This window comes from Cephus cinctus, unplaced genomic scaffold (genome assembly GCF_000341935.2).
Source record: "Cephus cinctus unplaced genomic scaffold, Ccin1 Ccin1_scaffold0129, whole genome shotgun sequence".
In the NCBI taxonomy this organism is placed as follows: Eukaryota; Metazoa; Arthropoda; class Insecta; order Hymenoptera; family Cephidae; genus Cephus; species Cephus cinctus.
In genome coordinates this window covers 2,375,773-2,396,442 of record NW_014332862.1, presented here as the reverse complement: position 1 = coordinate 2,396,442, position 20,670 = coordinate 2,375,773, and the positions used below count along the sequence as shown (strand labels likewise).

The window sequence follows — 20,670 nt, the reverse complement described above, 5'->3', positions numbered from 1 at the left end:
TAGAATTTTAAAAAAATATATGCAATTAGGAATCTCTATAATCAGTATCAAAGAATTTAAATTTTATCAATATAAAAAATTAATGATAATCAGACTTACTACGATCAATGGTAAGACAATACTTCCTACAATGAGAAGACCCATTGATATGGTGTCGCCGGTGAATTTGAATGAAATTTTTGGATCATTACAGAAAAACCCAATTTGATTATGAGGCAGTACGCCAAACTCCACCACTGTCAATAGTACGACAACTGGAACATAAAATAGGGTAATGTTGAATAAAGTATTAATATTATTGTAAGAACAAGGGTAATCCCGTCCAATTGAATCGAAGCCCGCCATTGGCTATGCATATGTGCATGATATATATATATACACAGTGCACTAAAGATAAATATATGAATAAACTCGCGGGAAATTCGCCGATAACGCCTACTTCGTCTAAATGCCGTGTGAAACATAGTAAAGTCTTTGCTATTTACGAGCCACTCGCTAATGTCTTTTCATGTTAACTTACGGACGCTGTATTGGTGTCGTCGATGTATATTTAACATCAATAATTTGCTCAAAGGCTCAACACTGGCTCTTTTCACGTTTTCACTTTCTCTCATCTCAGCCATGTCTTCCGTATGATTAAAGTATTCAATTCTATTCTATCAATCTACTCAAGGTGCTCAATGGCACGATAACGAATAGGCTAAGCTAAAAACAAGTGCTTTGTGCAAGAAAAGAAGATAAAATAAATCAGAAGCAAACACCCGACCGCCGCCGACTAATGCCGCGACATTTCGCGTTACTGAAGTTAACATAGAGAACCTGAGCGGTGACGTGCCAGCTGAAAGTCACGTGACACTGGCTGCGCATGCGCACCGCGCTTTCTTAGTCACTATAAGTCACCGTTTTCCGAACGTACTATTATTCGTAATTGACCTATCTATTCTGGTAGTGAAGTATAATATATGCTGCGGAATTTTAAATTCTTTCTAAACGTAACTCTAAATATATGTCGCATAGAAACGATGACTCACGGTCGTTGTATTGTAAACGAGGAACGCGCTGTAACTTGGTGCTAAGCTCAAGTGGCGCCATCGAGTATTCGCTTAGGATATATTGGAATGATTACCCAGAGTCCTGACTAATTCGTGCTTCGCTTTACGCCCTTCTATAGACTCCACATGTGCGCTGAGGATGAAAAAGAGAACCCTCGTATGGTTTCAACAGAAACCATATTTCATATCGTGAGGAAAAAATATATATTTATGGACTTTCTACGACTTCTGATACAGACTTACTGTTCCCTTTGGCTGACAGACGCCAAGACGTACTTTTTGAACGTTGAAAAGGATTATTTGTGGACGACCATGATCTTCATATTGTAATTCACAGCACGTATAACTACCGTGAAAGAAATTTCATACGGTTCTGTATTTAAGTATAATATTAAACTAATGAAAAGATTCCTTAACAGTCTAGCTGTTATATAACTAATGTCATATCTATATAAGCATGACTGTTCGTTAACCTAAGATGACATTAAATACGCATTTCGAACGAAAGATAATCAATCTCCTCACAAGCATATTAACACAATCATCATTACAAGTGCTTGATATATCTATAATAAGACGAGATAATGATATTTGTCAAGTGAAATTACACCTGATACATTACGCAACTTTTGGATGAACCATGTTAAAAATTTAAAGAGCCATACATGCCACCACGCACCAAATCCTGAAATTCTGGATTACGTAAGGTAATGAGATTAAGATTTTATTACGTAAACTAATCAGAAGTTCCGTTTATGCACAATGGGTACGAAAATGAACAACAAAGATTACAGCTAATCAGGGATTTCTTTGAAATTCAATTAGCCCAGCCACATACTCCACTCTGGAAGTTTCAATGCACCGAACATCTATCTAGATCAAAACTACAACAATTTCCAATAAAACAATAGCATCCGCCCTCATGCAATGCAACGAGTCATCAACGCCCGCGGTTACGCCAGGATCTCCAGTATTGAATTACGCGGTTTTGTGGCTTTGCCGTCGTCTTTCATTATCCACGATTTCATTCCCGTCTACGATGTCCAGCAGCAAAGCCACAGCAACGCGGCACACCTGGCACCTAGAGCGTACGAACGCAGGTACAAAGAAACGTAATTTAAAAGAAAGGAACTCTTATAAACTAAAGAAAAAACTACAAGAATAAATCCTAACGAATCTCATAATAAACTCTAAACACAATACACAACATCTCGACTACAAAAGTAGTTAGCTCTGTACCTCAATTAATAGCTGTTATATTAAACTCGAAGCTTTAACGGATTAATTAGGAACAACGCAATTACAATTAACGGATGTTGGCCATTAATGAATTTGCGACTATTGCGTGGCTTTATTAACTCGTTTATTATTAATAACGTCCTACCGCGTGCAGACTATAACAGCTTAGCACGTACTCTACCTATAGCCTGGGCACCTTAACGGAATGCAACCCGTCAGACACACTTGTAAGCCGGGTAAACATGCCTACAGGCGCCACGCTCCATTTCACTGTTTCACACTCTATTATGAAGTTATGCGCTGTTATCACAACGAGCGTTATTGGTACTAGTGGTATTTATTATGAATATTCAATTGGTACCTTAGTACCAATTTCTTGCATCACTCCCTGTTGCAACGGACTACGTTTAACAATAGTATGTACCGACGCAACTAACCCACGCTTAATGTACGGGGTATGCATTGCCTAGGCTGATTGAATGTTTGCACGGTTCGTCTCACAGATAAGTATTAATGTCAGCATTAAACGTACGTTGGGGAGACTATCGGGCGGATGACGCAGAATTTTTGGGCATGAATCATTATAGAGACTGGGCGTCATTTTTACCAATATTCATTTGTGAACGTAACTCGATCAAGTTTGCACATACGAGGCTTCCGAACCTTATCCACATTTGCGGTTGTGCCGAGCGATATCTAATCAAGCCTCTCATAGGATATTTTGTACTTTTTGTATTGTAAATTAAGAGGGAAAAAAAACAACTCGCCAGTGTAATGATCATTTTATTATTGCTTATTGCGGTTTTCAGATACGATATAGGATTATTTAATAAAACAGTCGTGACTAACAGCAGTTTCTTTGTGCTAATACTGTATGAACCTAGAACGCTTTGATTAATTCCGACATCTTGCATTTTTCATCTGTGATGAGGAGAAAATGGTAGCACAAAAGATATACAAAAAATCTCGGAAGAGGATGCAGCAGCTATTTGCCATGATGCATAAACGGAGAGAACGGATAAGTACTGTTATTTTCTATAGTCATGAAAATAATTCGACATCCTGGTTATTATCGAAAGCGGAAAGAAAAGGTTGAATAAAAAATAAAAGAGAAAACGGTTAGTTCCTCGTCGAACGTTGCATCTGATGGGCTGGCCGCACTTTTAATGTACCCGCAGGATCAAAGGATACGTGAGCGTGGACTTTTGTCGAGTACTGTACAGCCTATTCTTTGCTTAATCCTTTTGTCGTTAAACAATTAAATTGCTCTTCTTGTGGGTACCCACACAATGGCGCTCGAGGAAAAGAAATTTCTCTACCAAGGAAGAATAGAAAATAAAAGTTCAAACGGATCCAAAGTGACGATAGAATTTTTCAATGCATTTAATTGCGTGCATTGATGGGTTACAAAGATTTGTATAATGCAATTGTATTTGTGCGCCATTCATCCCTTAAGGACTTAAAGTACGCGTTACGAGAGGTAGTAACAAAAAAAAATACAAAATGGTCGAGTATCTCTATTATCTGCTTTTAGACAGCTACTCAACGTCGACAGTAATAATGCAAGGGAGAAAAAGAAATGAAAGAAAATAAGAGAGTCTCGAAAACTAGTCTCGTTCCTGTGCCACATGCGTCTACGAAGTCTAGAATAACGTATCGCCTTTCGCCTTACGTATAAAAGTCTTAAGAGATGACACTTAGAAAAAAAAGATATGCCGAAAAAAAAGTAAACTCCAATTGTGAAAAATGGTAATTCTGATCTCGTCAATATACTGCCCCATGACCATAGACCCCACGACACGTGTTTCTATGACTGCTCGATTCCATCGACTATTTCCGCAGATCCCTATTTATAATAAAAAAAAAAGAGAGAAGTACCCACGGTTCAGAATTACGACTTGAATTTTTGCATAAATCTAGATATAATCTAAAATATTGAAATATTCTTCTCAAAATACGGACCACAATAGCCGATTGAATGTTGGCGCAAAGAACTGGTCACCTGTCACCAGGAAAACATTGAATTTGCATATGCAAACTTAAATAATAGTAAAAATGAATTATAGAATATAGTGAATACTCAATATTTAAGCAAATCGATATTCGTATCGATCAACGTTTTCGATTGTCAGGCAAAGATCTTGCAAGGATCCAAGATACAATTGTGGTGAAAAATAGTATACGAGATTTATATATTTATAGCTTACACTGACGTCACCGTTAACACTGACAGAGATTTATCTGACAGTTGACACTGTCGTTGAAAACGGTACAGTGACGAAAGTCAATTATTCCCTTATCTTGAAAAAAAAAAGTGATTAACTCCCACTAAACGAGGGTGCAGACGGCATTCTGAGCAACGGTGGCTGTTTACTCTGGGGTAGTTTACAGCCACAAGTGCCAAACCAACCTAATTTGTCGTTTTTCCGCTCTCTAAAAATACCAGTGTTGAGTTGACACGAGCCATGTGTGGGCGTCAGAGTGTGTACTCCAAGTATGTTTACAAAACTACTGCCCAGCCATTTAATACAAGTGTTGTAATTGCCATAAGCCATAAGTGCACCAGACGATGAGAAAAAGAAGCCACATATTAGATATTAGAAAAAATTTAATTTTTTTTCCCCCTAACCACCTAAAAACTAAATGCGTGACGCTTTTCATGGAGCCGATCGACCATCACATTGGCAAACCTGCTGGATATCTATTTTTTAACGTAGTCCCAGTGGAATCGCGTGCTCCGAGGATAAATTTAGAAAAGATCCTGGCACGAGGATAACGTAGGACCTGGATAAGATGAAAGGAGTGCCGAACGTGTTGGTCAAACGAAACCAGCAATCATGAGTAATAAATTACGAGCACCAATAAAGATATCAAGAGAGAGCAAGAGAGAGAGAGAGAGGGAGAGAGTCGATAACGAAAGAGAAAGAGCCCACCGAGCCTTCGTGATTCGCTGGTTATTTGCTTCAACTTGAATTTGCCCTCTTTTAAAAGTCAAATCCACCTTACAGAATCCCTCAAATATACTGGGTGATAAATTAGTATCTGCCGTGGCAATGGATTTCGGCTGAATTAGCGACAACAATATATTTTTATAAGGGTGCACCAATGAAATTCTAGTATAAGTATATATCATGGTAATGTATATGAAATATATTTAAAAAATCGTCTGCTGCGACAAAGCTGTAGATCAAGTGCACGGGAGTGTATAACTTGTGCAGCAAACTGCATGTGCATGCGTGGGCACGAGAATGATACACGTAAATGCATTACGTGCGTGAGTTTCCCACTCGTTCGATTTCAGTGTGGACTGCGAGACAGAAACCGCACCAAGATTATACATCTGGGTCAATCTGTATAATTAGATAAACACAGCGTGATAACACATTCTAATGGAAATGAACCTGTCCAATGAAATTCCAAAAAGCTCGTCCCCGTCTTCGGTTTAAAAAGAAAAATTAGACTAATTTATAGTCCAACCAATAAATACCCAGCAGACACTGCGTGAAGTCACAGATCAGACAAAAAAAGTAACGAAAAATAATACGTCTGTATAAGACGCCATTTTGGCAACTTCAAAGACTCCCCTTGCTCGAGCGTTTACATATAAATAAAGAGCATAATCGTACAGTATGCAGGGGCATTTAAAAAATACGACCAGGAGGGTTGGATTCACGTCATTAGGGTGGTACGAACATGCGGTGTTCTGGTCTGTGTTACGCGGAACTTATGCGTAAGATTGAGTTTCAAGGAGGGACCGGATTTACACAATTGCTCCTGGAAATAGTCGTTGCTCGTGGCTGCTTGAGATTCAAATTGGATGACTAAAATAGTTACGAGAATGGTATACGAGACGATGAGTCTGATATATTAAATTTAATGAGAGTCGTTCGATATTTTTATGGGGCCCTAGCACCGCACCCTTTGACGATCCAATTATTCGATAAACGAATACCCTGGGCCTGTGCCCTTAAAGGACGCCACGTAGAGGCCCTGCTACAACATAGGACAGTGACGTAATCACGGTGGTACAGCAAAAGTAAGTCAAATACACGATTATACTCGATAGAGAAAGACAATGGGATATTTGATAATTGTATACCTGCATATGGAACAGTATGGGGTCCCGTACGAAATCCCATGAAGGAAATCCACAAGGAGCCATCTTAATAACTTTCCTAACGATCCGAACCACCCATGGTGCACCGCTCTGACGTTCGGACCACTTCGGATTCCCTCGTGTCGTTACGGAGGCCACGACCTCATACCGTCTTTTCCCATGTACGTACACGGCGCACCGTATATATGCTTTACATATATAATTCCTCCATAAAGAAACGACTGTTGTATCTCTACCAAACGTAAACGATCGTCGCGTCGAAAGTGTTCTCTCAAACGAAAACTACCTTTTACGAGAACTCCACGTAGTATCTGATTGTATCACAGATGGCGCTGCCGTATATAGTCGGTACATTTGAAAATTTCGTCATTATCGGTTAAACGCAATAGGAGCATATCGGCTGATTCTCATTTCATGTCCATCGCCAGACAGTTCGTTCGCATTAACATAGAGCAATGGCCGTGTTCCAGTCATCCATTTGTCAGCGCGTCAGATCTCGTTGCTTAATTACACAGCGCAGTACGTATGTAGATTGGACTTTCTCTATAGTTTTACCTTTTCCCATGGAACAAAGACTGCTTGATAACTTTAAACATTAATTTTTAATAACTCCTACGTGACGTATGGTCGAATGAATTGAAATTTCTAGTACATGATAAGCAATATATATACATATTTCTTTCAATAACTTTCAAACCACCTTGGGACATCAAAGAGAAGTGAGTTTATTCAAATTACACCGGGTATATAAGTGCAAGAGTACAGTGCACCTGCATGCAGGCTGCTTCGAAGAGCAAAAAAACTGCAAAATCTAAAACAATATGGAACCCGTCAGACTGTGGGAGGACCCATAATTTCTCAAAGTACTGATTTAACGCTTTGAGTACAGTCGCTGCTACAAGTTTCAGCGATGAAAATCCTTTTTATGGAAAATCGTTAAAGGCCCTATCAGAAACGAGCCCGTCCGCCACGTATCTACTACTAGGACGTTCAGGACCACCCTAAGAGATTGACTTCACGTTATATCCCATCCAACAGAAATTCTGACAACGATTTTTCTTCGATTTACCGACGATCGACCTCCATGCCGATTCCGTCCATGAATTATACCCAACTTTATGGTTGTCGTGTTACATACTTACCATACACGTGGTTTCCTCAGGTTCTAAACCATGTAAAGTAAATTTAAATGTCCCCTAAAAATCTACCTGCCGATGTTCCCTCTATACCTACAGCCCTAAACGACATACACGTGACAATCAATAAAACGAAATTCAAAATGAAATTTTATTTTTCAAACGCAGAATTAAATGTTTATCTACCAGCAACAATGTTCCATTCGTTTCTACGTATCCCAAGTGAAATCCACACATAAATAGAACGTCTATACGCATTAGATAAGGAAATACATTTTTCTATCCAATGAAATGACATTGACTGTGTAATATACGTTATCTAAAATATCGTCATAAAAAAAAAGTATCCCAGGATTTCTTTTATCACAGTATAGAAGCAAGTACCACGATTAGCTTCCTTCTGCCGTGTATGAACGCCGATGACCTTTGACCCCGTGACGTGCGTTCACGTATCGTCGATTTCATCGAAATTATTTACAGCCTCGTCCTTATGGATTTTCTTCGCTTGACCGTCTATCCGCACCGTCCCCACATATGTCCCGTAATGGGGGACCCATAACGTTCTCTTAAAGAGTATCTTATCTATATACACGGAATCGAACACAAGACGTACACCCGAATGGAATGACAGTCAAATTAAATTATATAATTCGCTCACTGTGTAACGGCGTTGCGCAACAGTTAAACAATGTAACTGTTTTACGTGCTAAAATTTACGCGATGATCATGGGACACGTGAAATTTCGTGTTTTTATGTAAAACTTCAAATATGCATATACTATAGATACGTGTCTATACGCATAGTACCCATGCCCGTATATTCAATCCGAAATATTAAACACGTGCTTTTAACGCATTCCTGTTAAATCCAATATTTATAACGGTCGTTACACGTGACAGTCAACCACCTCCCATTAGCTATCCATCTTGACTTAGTAGACATTTTCGAAATAGTATATTCGGTGATTTTAGGTATCTAGCTTTCAGCTCGAGAAAGTCATCGTTACTAGAAAGTCTAACGAGGTGCGGTTGCGTGCACCTGTAACGATGCACCGGGTTACGACGAATGGATAGGACGAGCAACACGTAAAAATTTTATATCGATTTTTACGTAATCATAGATAGGTAGATCCACGATTGATGCAACATAAAAGATAAGATAAAATCCTCGTGTGATATAAATTATTACAAAAAAAAAAAATTATTAGTAACGTCTAATGACTTACGATAAACGTTACTAATGACTTTTCGGGAAATTTCTCACCACGTGTGTTTATATAGGTCGATCGGACAGGTGTAGCAATTTTTTAATGGGATATAGTTAAAAAAAAACACAAGACCATCCGTTTACTAAAAACCCTCAAAAGCCCCTGAAACGTCATTTATCTTGTTGGAATCCAAAAGAAAAAAAATCATTATTCATTCCTGCACGTGTTACATTTCTCGTTATGCAGGTCGAGTGAGTTAAAAAAATTATTCTCTAAATGTGCATCAAGTGCGTGCACCCGCAAAAGTGCAGGGTAGTAAGGAACGTTCAAGAAAAATACAGCAGCAGTAAGCTGAATAAGATGAAAAGATATCATATGGAGATGCATCTTATGTGCATCTGGGCCGGTTAGAGTATTCCGAAATTATTTATTATTCTTAAAGCATATGTGAACCGCTTGCAGACACAATATTATAATATTTATATACGGCTGCTGTGATCTCACTGTAAAAGCCAAAGAGCCAATGAGAAGGCTCCTTTGGGTGACGCGGACCAATTGGAAAGGTTGCCGAAGGGAAATACATGGATCCCTATACGTGGTACGGGCCCACGCAGATTGGGCCCGCAACGAGACAACCCACTACATACTTTATGGGGTGTCTCACACCCCACTAATTTCCGTTTCGACCGAGCGTAGGCGTGGCCCGTTTCCTCTATTCTTATGGCATCCGAATATTATCCTGACTATCATGACTATCAGGACTATCCTGATGAAATGTATCTGGCGTATGTATAGTTATAGTGGCCTGTAATATCAAGTCATTTGGACTTCCGCATACAGCTGGCACGTGTCCAGAAGGCTTGTGTAGCGATAACGAGTATTATGATATTTTGTATAAAAAAATATTTTCATTACGGATATCGGATAAATAAATTATAATAAATTTTTGGTAAAGTTCGGTGAACGTGGTAAAAATGGGATCATCACGTTTTTTTTTTTTTATATCCCCAGGAATTTTTACTACCGTCGTTATAATTTTATTGAAAAATTCCAATGATACAACGTACAATATTTTTTGGGGGATTATGGGTATTTCTTAAAATATCGACATGACAAACGTGACTTTAAGAATTCCACGTATTCGTTACATGAGAAATATATTAAAGCCCACGCAACCGGCTACATCGCCTTATAAAATATATTGAATAATTAACTCTGATCTTGATTCGCGTCGTAGTCTCCATTTTCTCGTACTCGTTTCACGTACCTCGCAAAATACACCGTGCAGTGGCGCAGTACGAAAAATCCAAATTGACTCGATGCAATATTACTTTACCGCAAGGACGCATGCAGTCACGTTTCGAAATTGTAAACCGCGTCAATATTTATCTTCCAAACAAGTCCCGAGCCTGGTCCCGAGAGTTATGCCAAACTATAAAGTAATAATAGCATCCAAGAGAAGATTCGAAAGATCTACGATAGACATGGCTCTAAAACGGACCGTTAACCATTTATCCCCAAAAATAAATAATCCGACTCCATCCATGTCCCTAAAGGAAAAAAAAAAAAAAAAAAAAATTCCAAAATTATATATAGAATCTGAAATCGCAACAAGGAGAACACTTGACTAAGGTCAGAGACGAAGTACAAAGTGATCAAAGTCGTGACTGGAAAATAAATGGTCCATGCCCATCCCGTCTCCGTAGGCGGACTGGGCAGCCTACACGAATTGCACTGCCTCGGCAGCAAGATAGGAACTCGCCGTGAAATAAATACGAATTGATCGTAATAAATAACTTTCTCACCAGAATAACGTTTCCCTTCTACCAGTGAATGATAAAACGATCCATAAAGAAATTGACTGATCGATGCCAGTATACTAGCTGAATTGTGAATAGATGACTGTAGTCGTAAAAGATAAAGACAGGTTGCCGAGTAGTAACGGTACAGCATTCAGTATTAGAGTGGGCTACCACGATAATAGATAATAAAAGTGCCGAAAAAAAAAAAAATGTATAACATAAATGATGATATTTACAATCCATAAATATATCCCGAAAAAATTCATTTCGAGTGAACAAAAAATATATATCTACCCAAAGAAACGGTAACCAAAAACCAGACACCCATGACGCCTAGGGATAAATCTAGGGATAAATCTAGGATCTTTGACTTAGTCAGAAAAAAGAAGGTCCGTACACAAATCCAGGATGACTGGACGAGTCTTTGATGACGACTACACCTTCAAGTGGTGGATCCTTTCTCGGCTTCGCCTTTGGGAATCCACTCTCGAAGATGGCGTCTCAAAAGGATTCTATAATGAGAAGGCCTAGTGGAACCTGGTTCGAGCGAGTAACAGACAAGGCCAGACTAAACCAAACAAAAAATGGCTACAGGCATCCCTAATATAGGTACCCCCATGTTGGTAGTATACGAGACCAAGGCTCCCTGGACTCGTAGGAAAGGTGACTGGACATTTTTTTTCATCTTTTCAACATATTCAGCCATCGATTACGAAGCACAAGCTGTGCGTGCTACATGATTGCAACTTCCTATATTTACTAGCGTTACTATAGCACACACTATATCCACTTTGTACAACCTTCCTCGAGAATGGTCACATAACCTAGAAGCCCTTTGAATCGTCCTACTATATATATATACACACACGTAACACTGGTATACCCTCATATATCGATTGGCATGAAATCGATTCGCCCTGCCTTTAAAATTAGGCCACTTTCCATCCAGGGAATTTAACGAGCAGATCTTAACACCTAAAGTTCACATGAAAGTGGGATACGACGAATAGAAATGAATATGTCTAAGGTCAGTTACGATTGTCGGTACATACATAAATAACGTGGTCGCGACTCCCGCATTTGCTCGCCGAGTAATACGAGTCTTTGAGAAAACATTACGAGGCCAGTGAACCGAAAGTCTCGCGAGAGGTTCAAATGGTCTGGAGAGGCTCTTATCAGAAATTTCAAGTGTGGTTATGATATAGGTTTCCGTTTGTTAATCTTGCACATTGCTATCATGCACCTCCTTCAAGTTCATTGAGAGCAGCGTACCTCTCGTATGTGAAACTGTTTCTGGCGATAGTGCCAAATTTAATTAGACACGTGCACGAGTATGCTATCACGGCATGTGACTAATGGATGCATCATCGCCTTGTTACTAGTTGGAATATGCAAAGCACGCAAGCTTGAACTTCCGACATATCTTTCAATTCTGACACAGATTATCCACGGTTACTGACCACAGATATCGAACAATAAAATGCATTATCCCACGTCACACGCAACTGCAGTGTTCAATGTAAACAGTATTGTATAGAGTGGCAATGGTGAGATGAAGATTTTTTTTCTCACACACTTAACTGTACGGTTATTACTCAACAGTTAAGTTGCATTGACGCGGTACGATAGAGGTAAAATGTTTATAATGATTATCTTTTTTTTATAGCACCCTTATATGCCATTGCTATCAAATCGATATATCGGCGTTATAAATTGTAGGGACTTCTCCAGGCACACTTCTTTCAGACTGTATACCTATATATATAAGTATTAAATTATCACGTGACCAGTGATAAGGCATTGGGATTGATATATAATAATACATGTAGTACATCGCGAAAATACACAGTGCATTGCCCGGTGTTGCATTTGCAGTCGGTGCAAGGTGCGCAAAGCGTATTGGATTGCGATAATAAAATTTCTCCTGTATAAATAGTGATGTTATGAATGACGAAAAAAATAATTAAAAAGTCTTATAGGCAATAAGCTAGTATTTTTCTGATAAATCCTATAATAAAATTTCAATGACGTTCAACTAGAATGTTGCGTATATTGCGTAACGTAGGGTAACGTATTTGTTTATGTATTATTTGCCGATATACTTATCGAAAAAAATTCTCAAATCCAAAGATACGTCTTTTTGTTATTCGGTGCGGAGCCTCGTCTAATCCTTGATACGTAGTCATCTATACGGCTAAATACAGGTAATGTCTAATCAATCATAACAGATTAACGATAGGGACTATATCTGAATGTACTATAGATAAGTCGATAAGTCGGCGCCTCGACGACAGTTGACTTTACGTATTTTTGTTAGTCTATCAGTTTTTTTATCACCTACGAACCGACGCCACGCTAGCCACTGACCACGTGTCACACAAAGAATGCCCATTTCCATGGATCGACAGATTTCGATCCAGGTCGCCATTGCATCAATTTTATAGGGAGAAAAACAAAAATGAGATATCACGCGCAATCAGTTTCTACGAACGGTTAAAAAAAAAATGAAGGTTAACTAGCGCGGATAGTCAAAAGCCGCATTGTGGTTGATGATAAATAAAAATGCGAAAGAAGATGAGGAAGGAAAAAAAAATGAATTACGAGATGAAGTTCGACCTTCATAACCATCGCTCGTTACGTAAGGACGATAAAGATATTTTGGCATTTTTTTTTCCACGAGTACGAGACACGCAGAATCAGTTATCAGTCCAATACTTATACTTGGTAGAATTAAATACGTTCGTTATCAATTATTACAGCCGTCCAGATTATTCAGATATTCAATTAAATTCATCTGACACGACCCTCGTGGCTGATGACTTGATCTCTGAGACCCACGAATCTTATCCCTCCACTTATCAAATGCGAAACAGAAGGAAGGAGTGAAGAAAAAAAAAAGATAAAAAAGAGACATTTACTGGTTCGATATAGATTATAAAAGCGGCCCACCCAAAAGGGGTTAGTGACGTCAACTTATCAAATTCCAGGAGACCTTGTATCCATGACTATCGTTTTTAGTTTTAATGAACACACAACGTCGTAAAGGCAGAATCCGCGCATACGTGCAACGTTCGAGGGAATGACTATAGAATAGAATGATTTCTGCAGAGAGCAGCCAACCCACGTGGAACGTCCACAAGTGACTTTCAAGTGACGACTGTACTGTACGCAAGTGGCATAGCAGAGACGTCATGCCAGTCGCTGAAACGTTCTAATGAAAATTCCCTTCAGTTTTACAGGACAGAAGTCTCCCCTCTTATTTGAGAACAGTATACAGGACCCACCTCATCCAGCTGCGCGGTCCCCCATTTTTCAATATGGCGTTCCCCTATTCTCTCTTCTCGCTCTCAAACGCATTAGAGTGCCGACACTCTGCACTCTGCACTCTGCACTCCGTGCTCGTTATGCTGCAGGGTCTCTCCCTCTCCATCTCTTTCTCTCCTGCAGCGAAGCGTCAGAGCCGCGATACTTGCATAATGAGGAAATAATTGGAGAGTCCGAAGGATTGACGGAAGGTTGTGGGGTTGAAAATTGGAAACGTCGATCCATCGTGAACGGGTGACCTTACGAGTTCACGTGTCGTGCGCGTGCAGAGTGATCGAGGATTTCTGATAAAACAATACAAGGAACGATATAAAGACCAAATATGGAAAACGTGTGAAAGTAGGTAACGGGAGATCGTGAATAGATAAAGCCATACGTATACCTCGATCATGGAATACCTTTAAAGTCCAAGAAGCGACGTGAAGAATGAATCTTACTTCTGTGCTAATTAAGGCTGAACTGCCGTTGCTAATAGCACGTTTTTCCCCCTATACCTTCTGCGTCCGGTGGACGTAAGTTTTGCACCTGCAATCGGCTGTAGGATCTGGAAACTGGTACGGGATTCCGAGCTCTCGGTATCCCAGGGTCTGGCATTGGAACAAGGGATACATAAGGAAGACTGAGGAATGCAAGGACCACTGCAGGATACCTTAAAAGTATCTTCTGTGAGACAAATGACTAGGTACACTTCTCAGGCACTGCCATTAACCGCTGGACTAATTGTACAGAGGAGTAATCTAAACGTCCTCCGTTTTCAAGATGCTTTATGGAAGTCAAAAGTATCTGCTATGGAAATGGAAAAAAAAGGTACGGCTCGCTGCTGTGGAGAGAATGTATTGCGCGAGAAAATATATCCCAGGAGACTGATACAATAGCTTCTAACGGCTGACACAATGGTAACTAAAATTTTTACCGACTGCGGCGAAGCCTCAAGATTTCACGTGACAAGTCAGGCCGTTTTGAATTCGTAGAACGAGAATATAACGTGGAACGTGACGGAGCGTGAATCTCGAGCTAGAAAAGGCAATTTCGGGTGGCCAGAACAATGGAGAAGAATGAAACTGCTATAAAGGATTGACTGTCAGAGTGCCTATTGGAATTTTAAAGCAAGTCGTGCCACACGTGATTCCTCCGTCTCCTTGTGGCAATACAATAAAAGGCACACGCGTAATATGGCTGCCAGCAAACATATTTACGTATTCGAGTTAAAGTGCGCGTGCGCAGAATCGAAGAGTGAAATCGATCTCGCGCGTTCACTGAAAGAATCGATAATCGATGCAGACATTAACAAGGTGAAGCTGTCGAACGAAACCTCTGTCACTACCGACTGGCAAAAGTCGTGCCGACTACTAATGAAGATTGATCTTGAGAAATTGCGCGAGGAATTTCGACACTCTCACCTGTAGCAACACGAAACGACGTCACGCGAAATACAAAATCTATTTGCCCCTCTCACGTGTAAGGATCGTTGAAACTGCGTGTTTTGAAGATTTTTCAAATTTACCTGTCAATGTCAGGATGACGTCCACCAATAGTTTCCAGTGCATCACGCTCCTGCATGCACTCATGATTTTCTCGCAGGCACCCTGAGTCGCCACGGTGACTCCTAGTGTGTCCACTACGTCGGTACCCCCTGCACCTTCCAAGTCCTCCCTACTTCGTTTCGTCAGCTGTTCGGTAGATTTCTGTAAACACAATTTTTACTTAAGCTTCCCGACACGATAGAATCTTCGAACATGATCGATTACGGATAATTGTACATTTGTTAAGGTATACGCCATTGTACTAAATCATACTCTAACTGAAATTTACCAGAGACGTAGAACAATTTTATAATTAAAATTTGAAATTTTTACTTGGAATTTCTTTAACTTTCGGTGGCTTTCCGAAATAATTCATAATGGACTTTTACTGTCATCTTTGGTTACGTTAATTAAGGTCCATACGTGTCGACGCGCACCAGCAATAGTACAGCACAGTACAATGGTGTGATATACCACTATAAGAAGTGACTGTTAATCACATCTTTATAGAATATTTCGCGTGACACGTGTCAGCACGTACAATAGCTCCAAGAGAAAAAAGGTAATTCAAGAGACACGTTGAATTTATTCACAGTACCAATAACCTTTCGGATTCCAAGGAGTCAGGGTTTTGTTCTCTAAGTGAGCCATATATTTCGACGAACTAACGAACTCTAAGGACTGGTAGATATTGCTATACAGCACTTGAGAAAATGGGAAGCCCGATGTATAAATACATCACCGAAAACCAAATAGTTTTGACCACCGACAACAAACGGAAATTGCCTCGGCACGTCATAATATATTTGTTCTCTACTCGTAAAATGACCCGCGGTCATCCAAGATGCTCCCTTCGGTTTCCATGACTTTTTTGTTCTTTCTCTCGCCACTGAAACGGGATACTTAAAATGTATTGGTCCTGTTACAAGCTATTTGTTGTACACACATTCCACTTCGTGATTTGCTACGTCCCACGTGGGTGCAGTTGACTTCCAAAAATTCGTTTATACCTGCGTGTTAACAAACAAGAAACCTTGAAGTAGGTACCGTGCGGGAGACGGATGGCTTTTTTTTTTATTTTCATTTTAAATTATTAACGATTACACTAATCCCTCACAGACTCGATAACTGTACATATAATACTCACACAACAGTGAAATACACACTAAGCGTATAAATCGTCCAATATTCAGAAGAGAATCCCGGTAAAGATACAAATAAAATTTTTTCCACCAAAATTTTTCATATACAATTAACAGACATTAGGAAAATGTATAGAAATAAAAAATAAATAAAACCAATGACGTAGCATTGTAAATGGCGAACGATAAACTTTCAGCGAATACCACTTGACGTCATATCAATAAATCCAGCGCTATCTGTCACTTAAATTCTAATTACAATTTTTCGACTGTACATCTTCGTTTGTTCCTCCCCCTCCATCTCGCCTCTTCTATGTATACAAAATATCGCAAATAGATGAAAAAAACATACAGCAGCCGTACGATACCGTTTGGTTATCCAGACAGTTCCAGGAAGAGATAAAATTTAAAAAAAAAAGAGGAGGGTAAGAATCACATGACAGAATTCTCGAAACAAGAGCAAGGGTTGAGCAAAGTGACAGGATGGTTACGTTCTTGAGGAGTTAAGAAGTGAGTAACAAAAAAAGAAAGAATAAAAAAATTTCTCAGAGCGTGACGGATCCGTCCTACATACTTCACGCGCTCCCCTATGGACACGTACACCCTAAGGCATGACACCCCATCATGTTCTGAATAAACAAAAATAAAAGGAAAAGACGAAAGATACAGCCCAACGACACCCCACGGGGCAGTTAGGTTAGGTAACATGAGTTCACCTCCCAGCAAATGTCAGGGGTTAAACTGAAGAACCGCTAAAGGGTTGGGCACCTCACTGTGCCTACACGTGAATGGACCTGACTTTTCACCTAGATATGAATGGACATTCAAAATCTTATTCAACCCAGCATCCCTCCTCAAGGTGGCAAAAGACAAAAACCGCCAACCTTCCCAGTGCATTCATGGTCGTGACACGTTTTCTATGGAGGCATTAGTAGACGGTGAAAGGTCGCGTAGAAAATAGAAGGAATGAAAAGGTGAAAGAAAAAAAAAAAAGATCTTTGCATCCACAGCCATATAGCTGCTACGTGAATTTATATAAGCATCGTCAAGAGAAATGCATTTGAAATCGTTCAAAGGAATTTTCTTACGATTTCCATACCAACTGGAATGTAAAAATTCTTGTGCAACCATACTCGACTGTCGACATGCAGTCGTTCAATTTTATTTTACTTCCCTCTTGGACAAGACCTTACTGTTTATCTTGCATAATAGTACGAGCGATTCAAGAGATAAATCAGACTTGCGATGCAGCAATGAATTTCGAAGTAAACTAAAATTATTTTTGTCGTATAATCGTTATATTGGATTTTTTTAAGTTAGATAAAAATATCTAAACATCTATTTGATGATCCACCGTGGGATCTTATTGGATTCTTATTAAGGCAAGTATTATCGATAATCAGACTGACAGTCGTATCGATCATTGAAACGTGCTTTGTTTATTTTTAATAAGAGCCCGCGAGCTATTGAGGTATTGATGTACAATAATCATTGATGATAAACAGATAAGCCTAACCTAACGAGATAACGGTAATGCAGAAAGACATGTCTGATCGGATTCCTGTACGCCATCGATGGAAACCAACAATAATTAAATCAATATCGAATCAATGAATTAAAAATATTCGATAACTCTGGAGTCCGATTAGATTCGACTAGCGAGCTGATATAACAGATATACTTGGTGCGGCATTCAAATTTAAGTTGACGGCACATCGAAAAAAGGCGCGGGAATTCAAATTTCGCCCGGAGCTAAAAACAATTCTATGGATCGGTATTGACAGCAAATATTAATTATCTCGATAATTAAGAATAATCGAGTTCAATATCTTAATAATACACGTTTGTTTTAATCTTAAACTTCACGTATGGTAAGTCGTGACGTTAGCAAGGTAAGAATATAAAAAATTACATATAACGATATTAAATTTAACATATTCAGATTCGACTAGAAAATAATAGCGATGTAAAAATAAATCCATTGCTGCGATAAGAGTTCAATTAAATTTATATACATGACTCCAATCACTTTGTATTAGAAGAATAGATTATCGTATGCAAACAATTATTAAATCGCTCACTTATACTTTTCCTCGTTGAATTAATGCAAGACAACTATTGTATAAATGTATAAATGTATATACAAGATAGTAAAAAATATACATAGGTATATAAAAATTTTATTATATGATTAAATGTATCTCAATCGTTTCAATTTCTGGTCGACACGCTTTACGAGGAATTCGGTAAAAATTCGTACGTAAGTAGATACAACGTATCTGTGAAAACACTTGGCAGGATAATATTCTTTTTTGTGTAACAAAAACTGCATTTAATTAAGAAGATATTAAAAAAGTCGGAGAGCCTTAAGGTCAGTATAACACTTGAGTACCCGATAAGATATCAGCTGATATATAGGAACGACAGTAATTGATTTGTAATATATTTCAAAGATTCAATTAGAAATGATTAGCTATATAACTTAACAAAACAATAATAAATAATTTAAAAAATGTCTGAATCTTTCAAAAAATTCATCACAATTAACGATTCTTCATTTACCCAGGTAATTTTCGACCTTTAACCGTTACTCGTGATAAAATGAAATGCCAGCCGCTGGACCAGTCTCATTTACTTGATCTTCACTGGAGTACAGTTTTCTACTACGTATGATATGAAAAAAAAAGCACGCACGATGCGTAAACGATTATACGCATTCTTCATCCTAAGTGGTCATTACGCGAGATATCTCAGAAATTCCTGTCTTACCAAGAAGATACCTAGAAAATTCATAAACCCCAAGACAGATGTGAACAATTTACTTGAAAGAAAAAAAAAAACCAGTTCCCACACGAAACATCCTAATAATCGACGCTCCGTATGAATATTTTTGCCATCTAGGCAAAAAGTTTGGTATTTCCTTTTATGTATGAAATTTTAAAAAGCATCCATACGGCAACAGAATTTTATTATTTGCACAAAATATTAGAATCTACTGCCAGAATTTCAGCATTACTTGTCACTTAACTCACATCTTCCCTATACATATTATTCCAGTGCCCTTTTATCTCCGGTGCCTTCCCCAGCGTACGATTATTAAAAAAAGAAATTACTTAACGTCCCGCTGACATCAAATAAACAAATCAATTGAACATCGTTCCATTACTTCCCGTGGTCAAGGAACCCGATACTGTTTAAATTCACCTTCGAAAAATGATTAACGCAATCACTTTAATTGCAACCCTAGCAAATTAATCTACATTAAAGCTATCGGTATACCTACACGAAGCGAATCCCACCGGATCGCGATTCGATACGTCACGATTTTTTTTTGTCATACTCAAATGTCAATCGCATATCAGAATAAGTAAATAAGTAAAGAATAAAAGTAAAAAAATTGAATGCATATTTTTAACTATGCAACAAGTACAATTTTGTCCTGTTTGAGATTTTGAGGGATCTGACAATTGGAAAAAAAAATTTGAGATGCGAATGATCGTTGATCCTGAGGATCGTTCGAAAAAGAAGCCGCATGTATGGAAAAAGGAACCCACGTATGGAAATGTCACCGAAATGCGCCGAGGGTGAAGATCGCTTTGGCACAACATATGTGACACGTGTGTTCGACGTATGTAAAATTCGACAGCAGAACTCGAGAGACGCCGTACATGATTCTCCGAGGTTTACTTATTCATTATGGACAGTGTTTTAGTTTTAAAAAGTTTTAATTCAGATTCTCGATACGTAATCTAACGTCAAAAAGTACTCGTGCGTAAATTACGTCACGCGATGCTACGAATTGGACGGACAAAAATAAAAGAGCGGTGATGATGCGAATTTTCGTATTAACAAAAACTAGAGTGGGATTGTGGGTAATTAATGGTTTACAAGTCTCCGTGAATTTTTGCCGCTTAAACTGACAGTGACAATCGACAAAATTTATGAACAGTCGCTAACCAAAGTGTATGTCAATTCATACACAAATTTTGGACTAATTACAATGACTGTTATTGACACTGAACAAGTACTTCACGCTTGTCAAAATAGTTTCAATGTACTGTTAGATGAGTATTGTAATACTATCTGCTACAATTCTTTATACGAAAGGGAGTCGAGTAGAGAATTAT

General features: G+C 38.7%; 1 protein-coding gene across 4 annotated transcripts in view; it reads right to left on the bottom strand.

Annotated features, from left to right (window-relative positions):
* LOC107262849 (phospholipid phosphatase 1) overlaps positions 1-20,670 on the bottom strand; it is a 30,893-nt gene that overhangs the window by 2,762 nt on the left and 7,461 nt on the right. For 3 of the 4 annotated variants that reach the window (XM_015729460.2, XM_015729461.2, XM_025080168.1), the window contains 2 exons: positions 15,383-15,563; positions 100-254 (listed from right to left, as the gene is read on the bottom strand). In XM_015729460.2, coding sequence (XP_015584946.1) covers positions 100-254; positions 15,383-15,563 — 336 coding nt within the window. Of the gene's footprint in view, positions 1-99; positions 255-520; positions 765-15,382; positions 15,564-20,670 lie in introns of those variants that run through there. The other variant, XM_015729462.2, reaches the window with a different exon arrangement.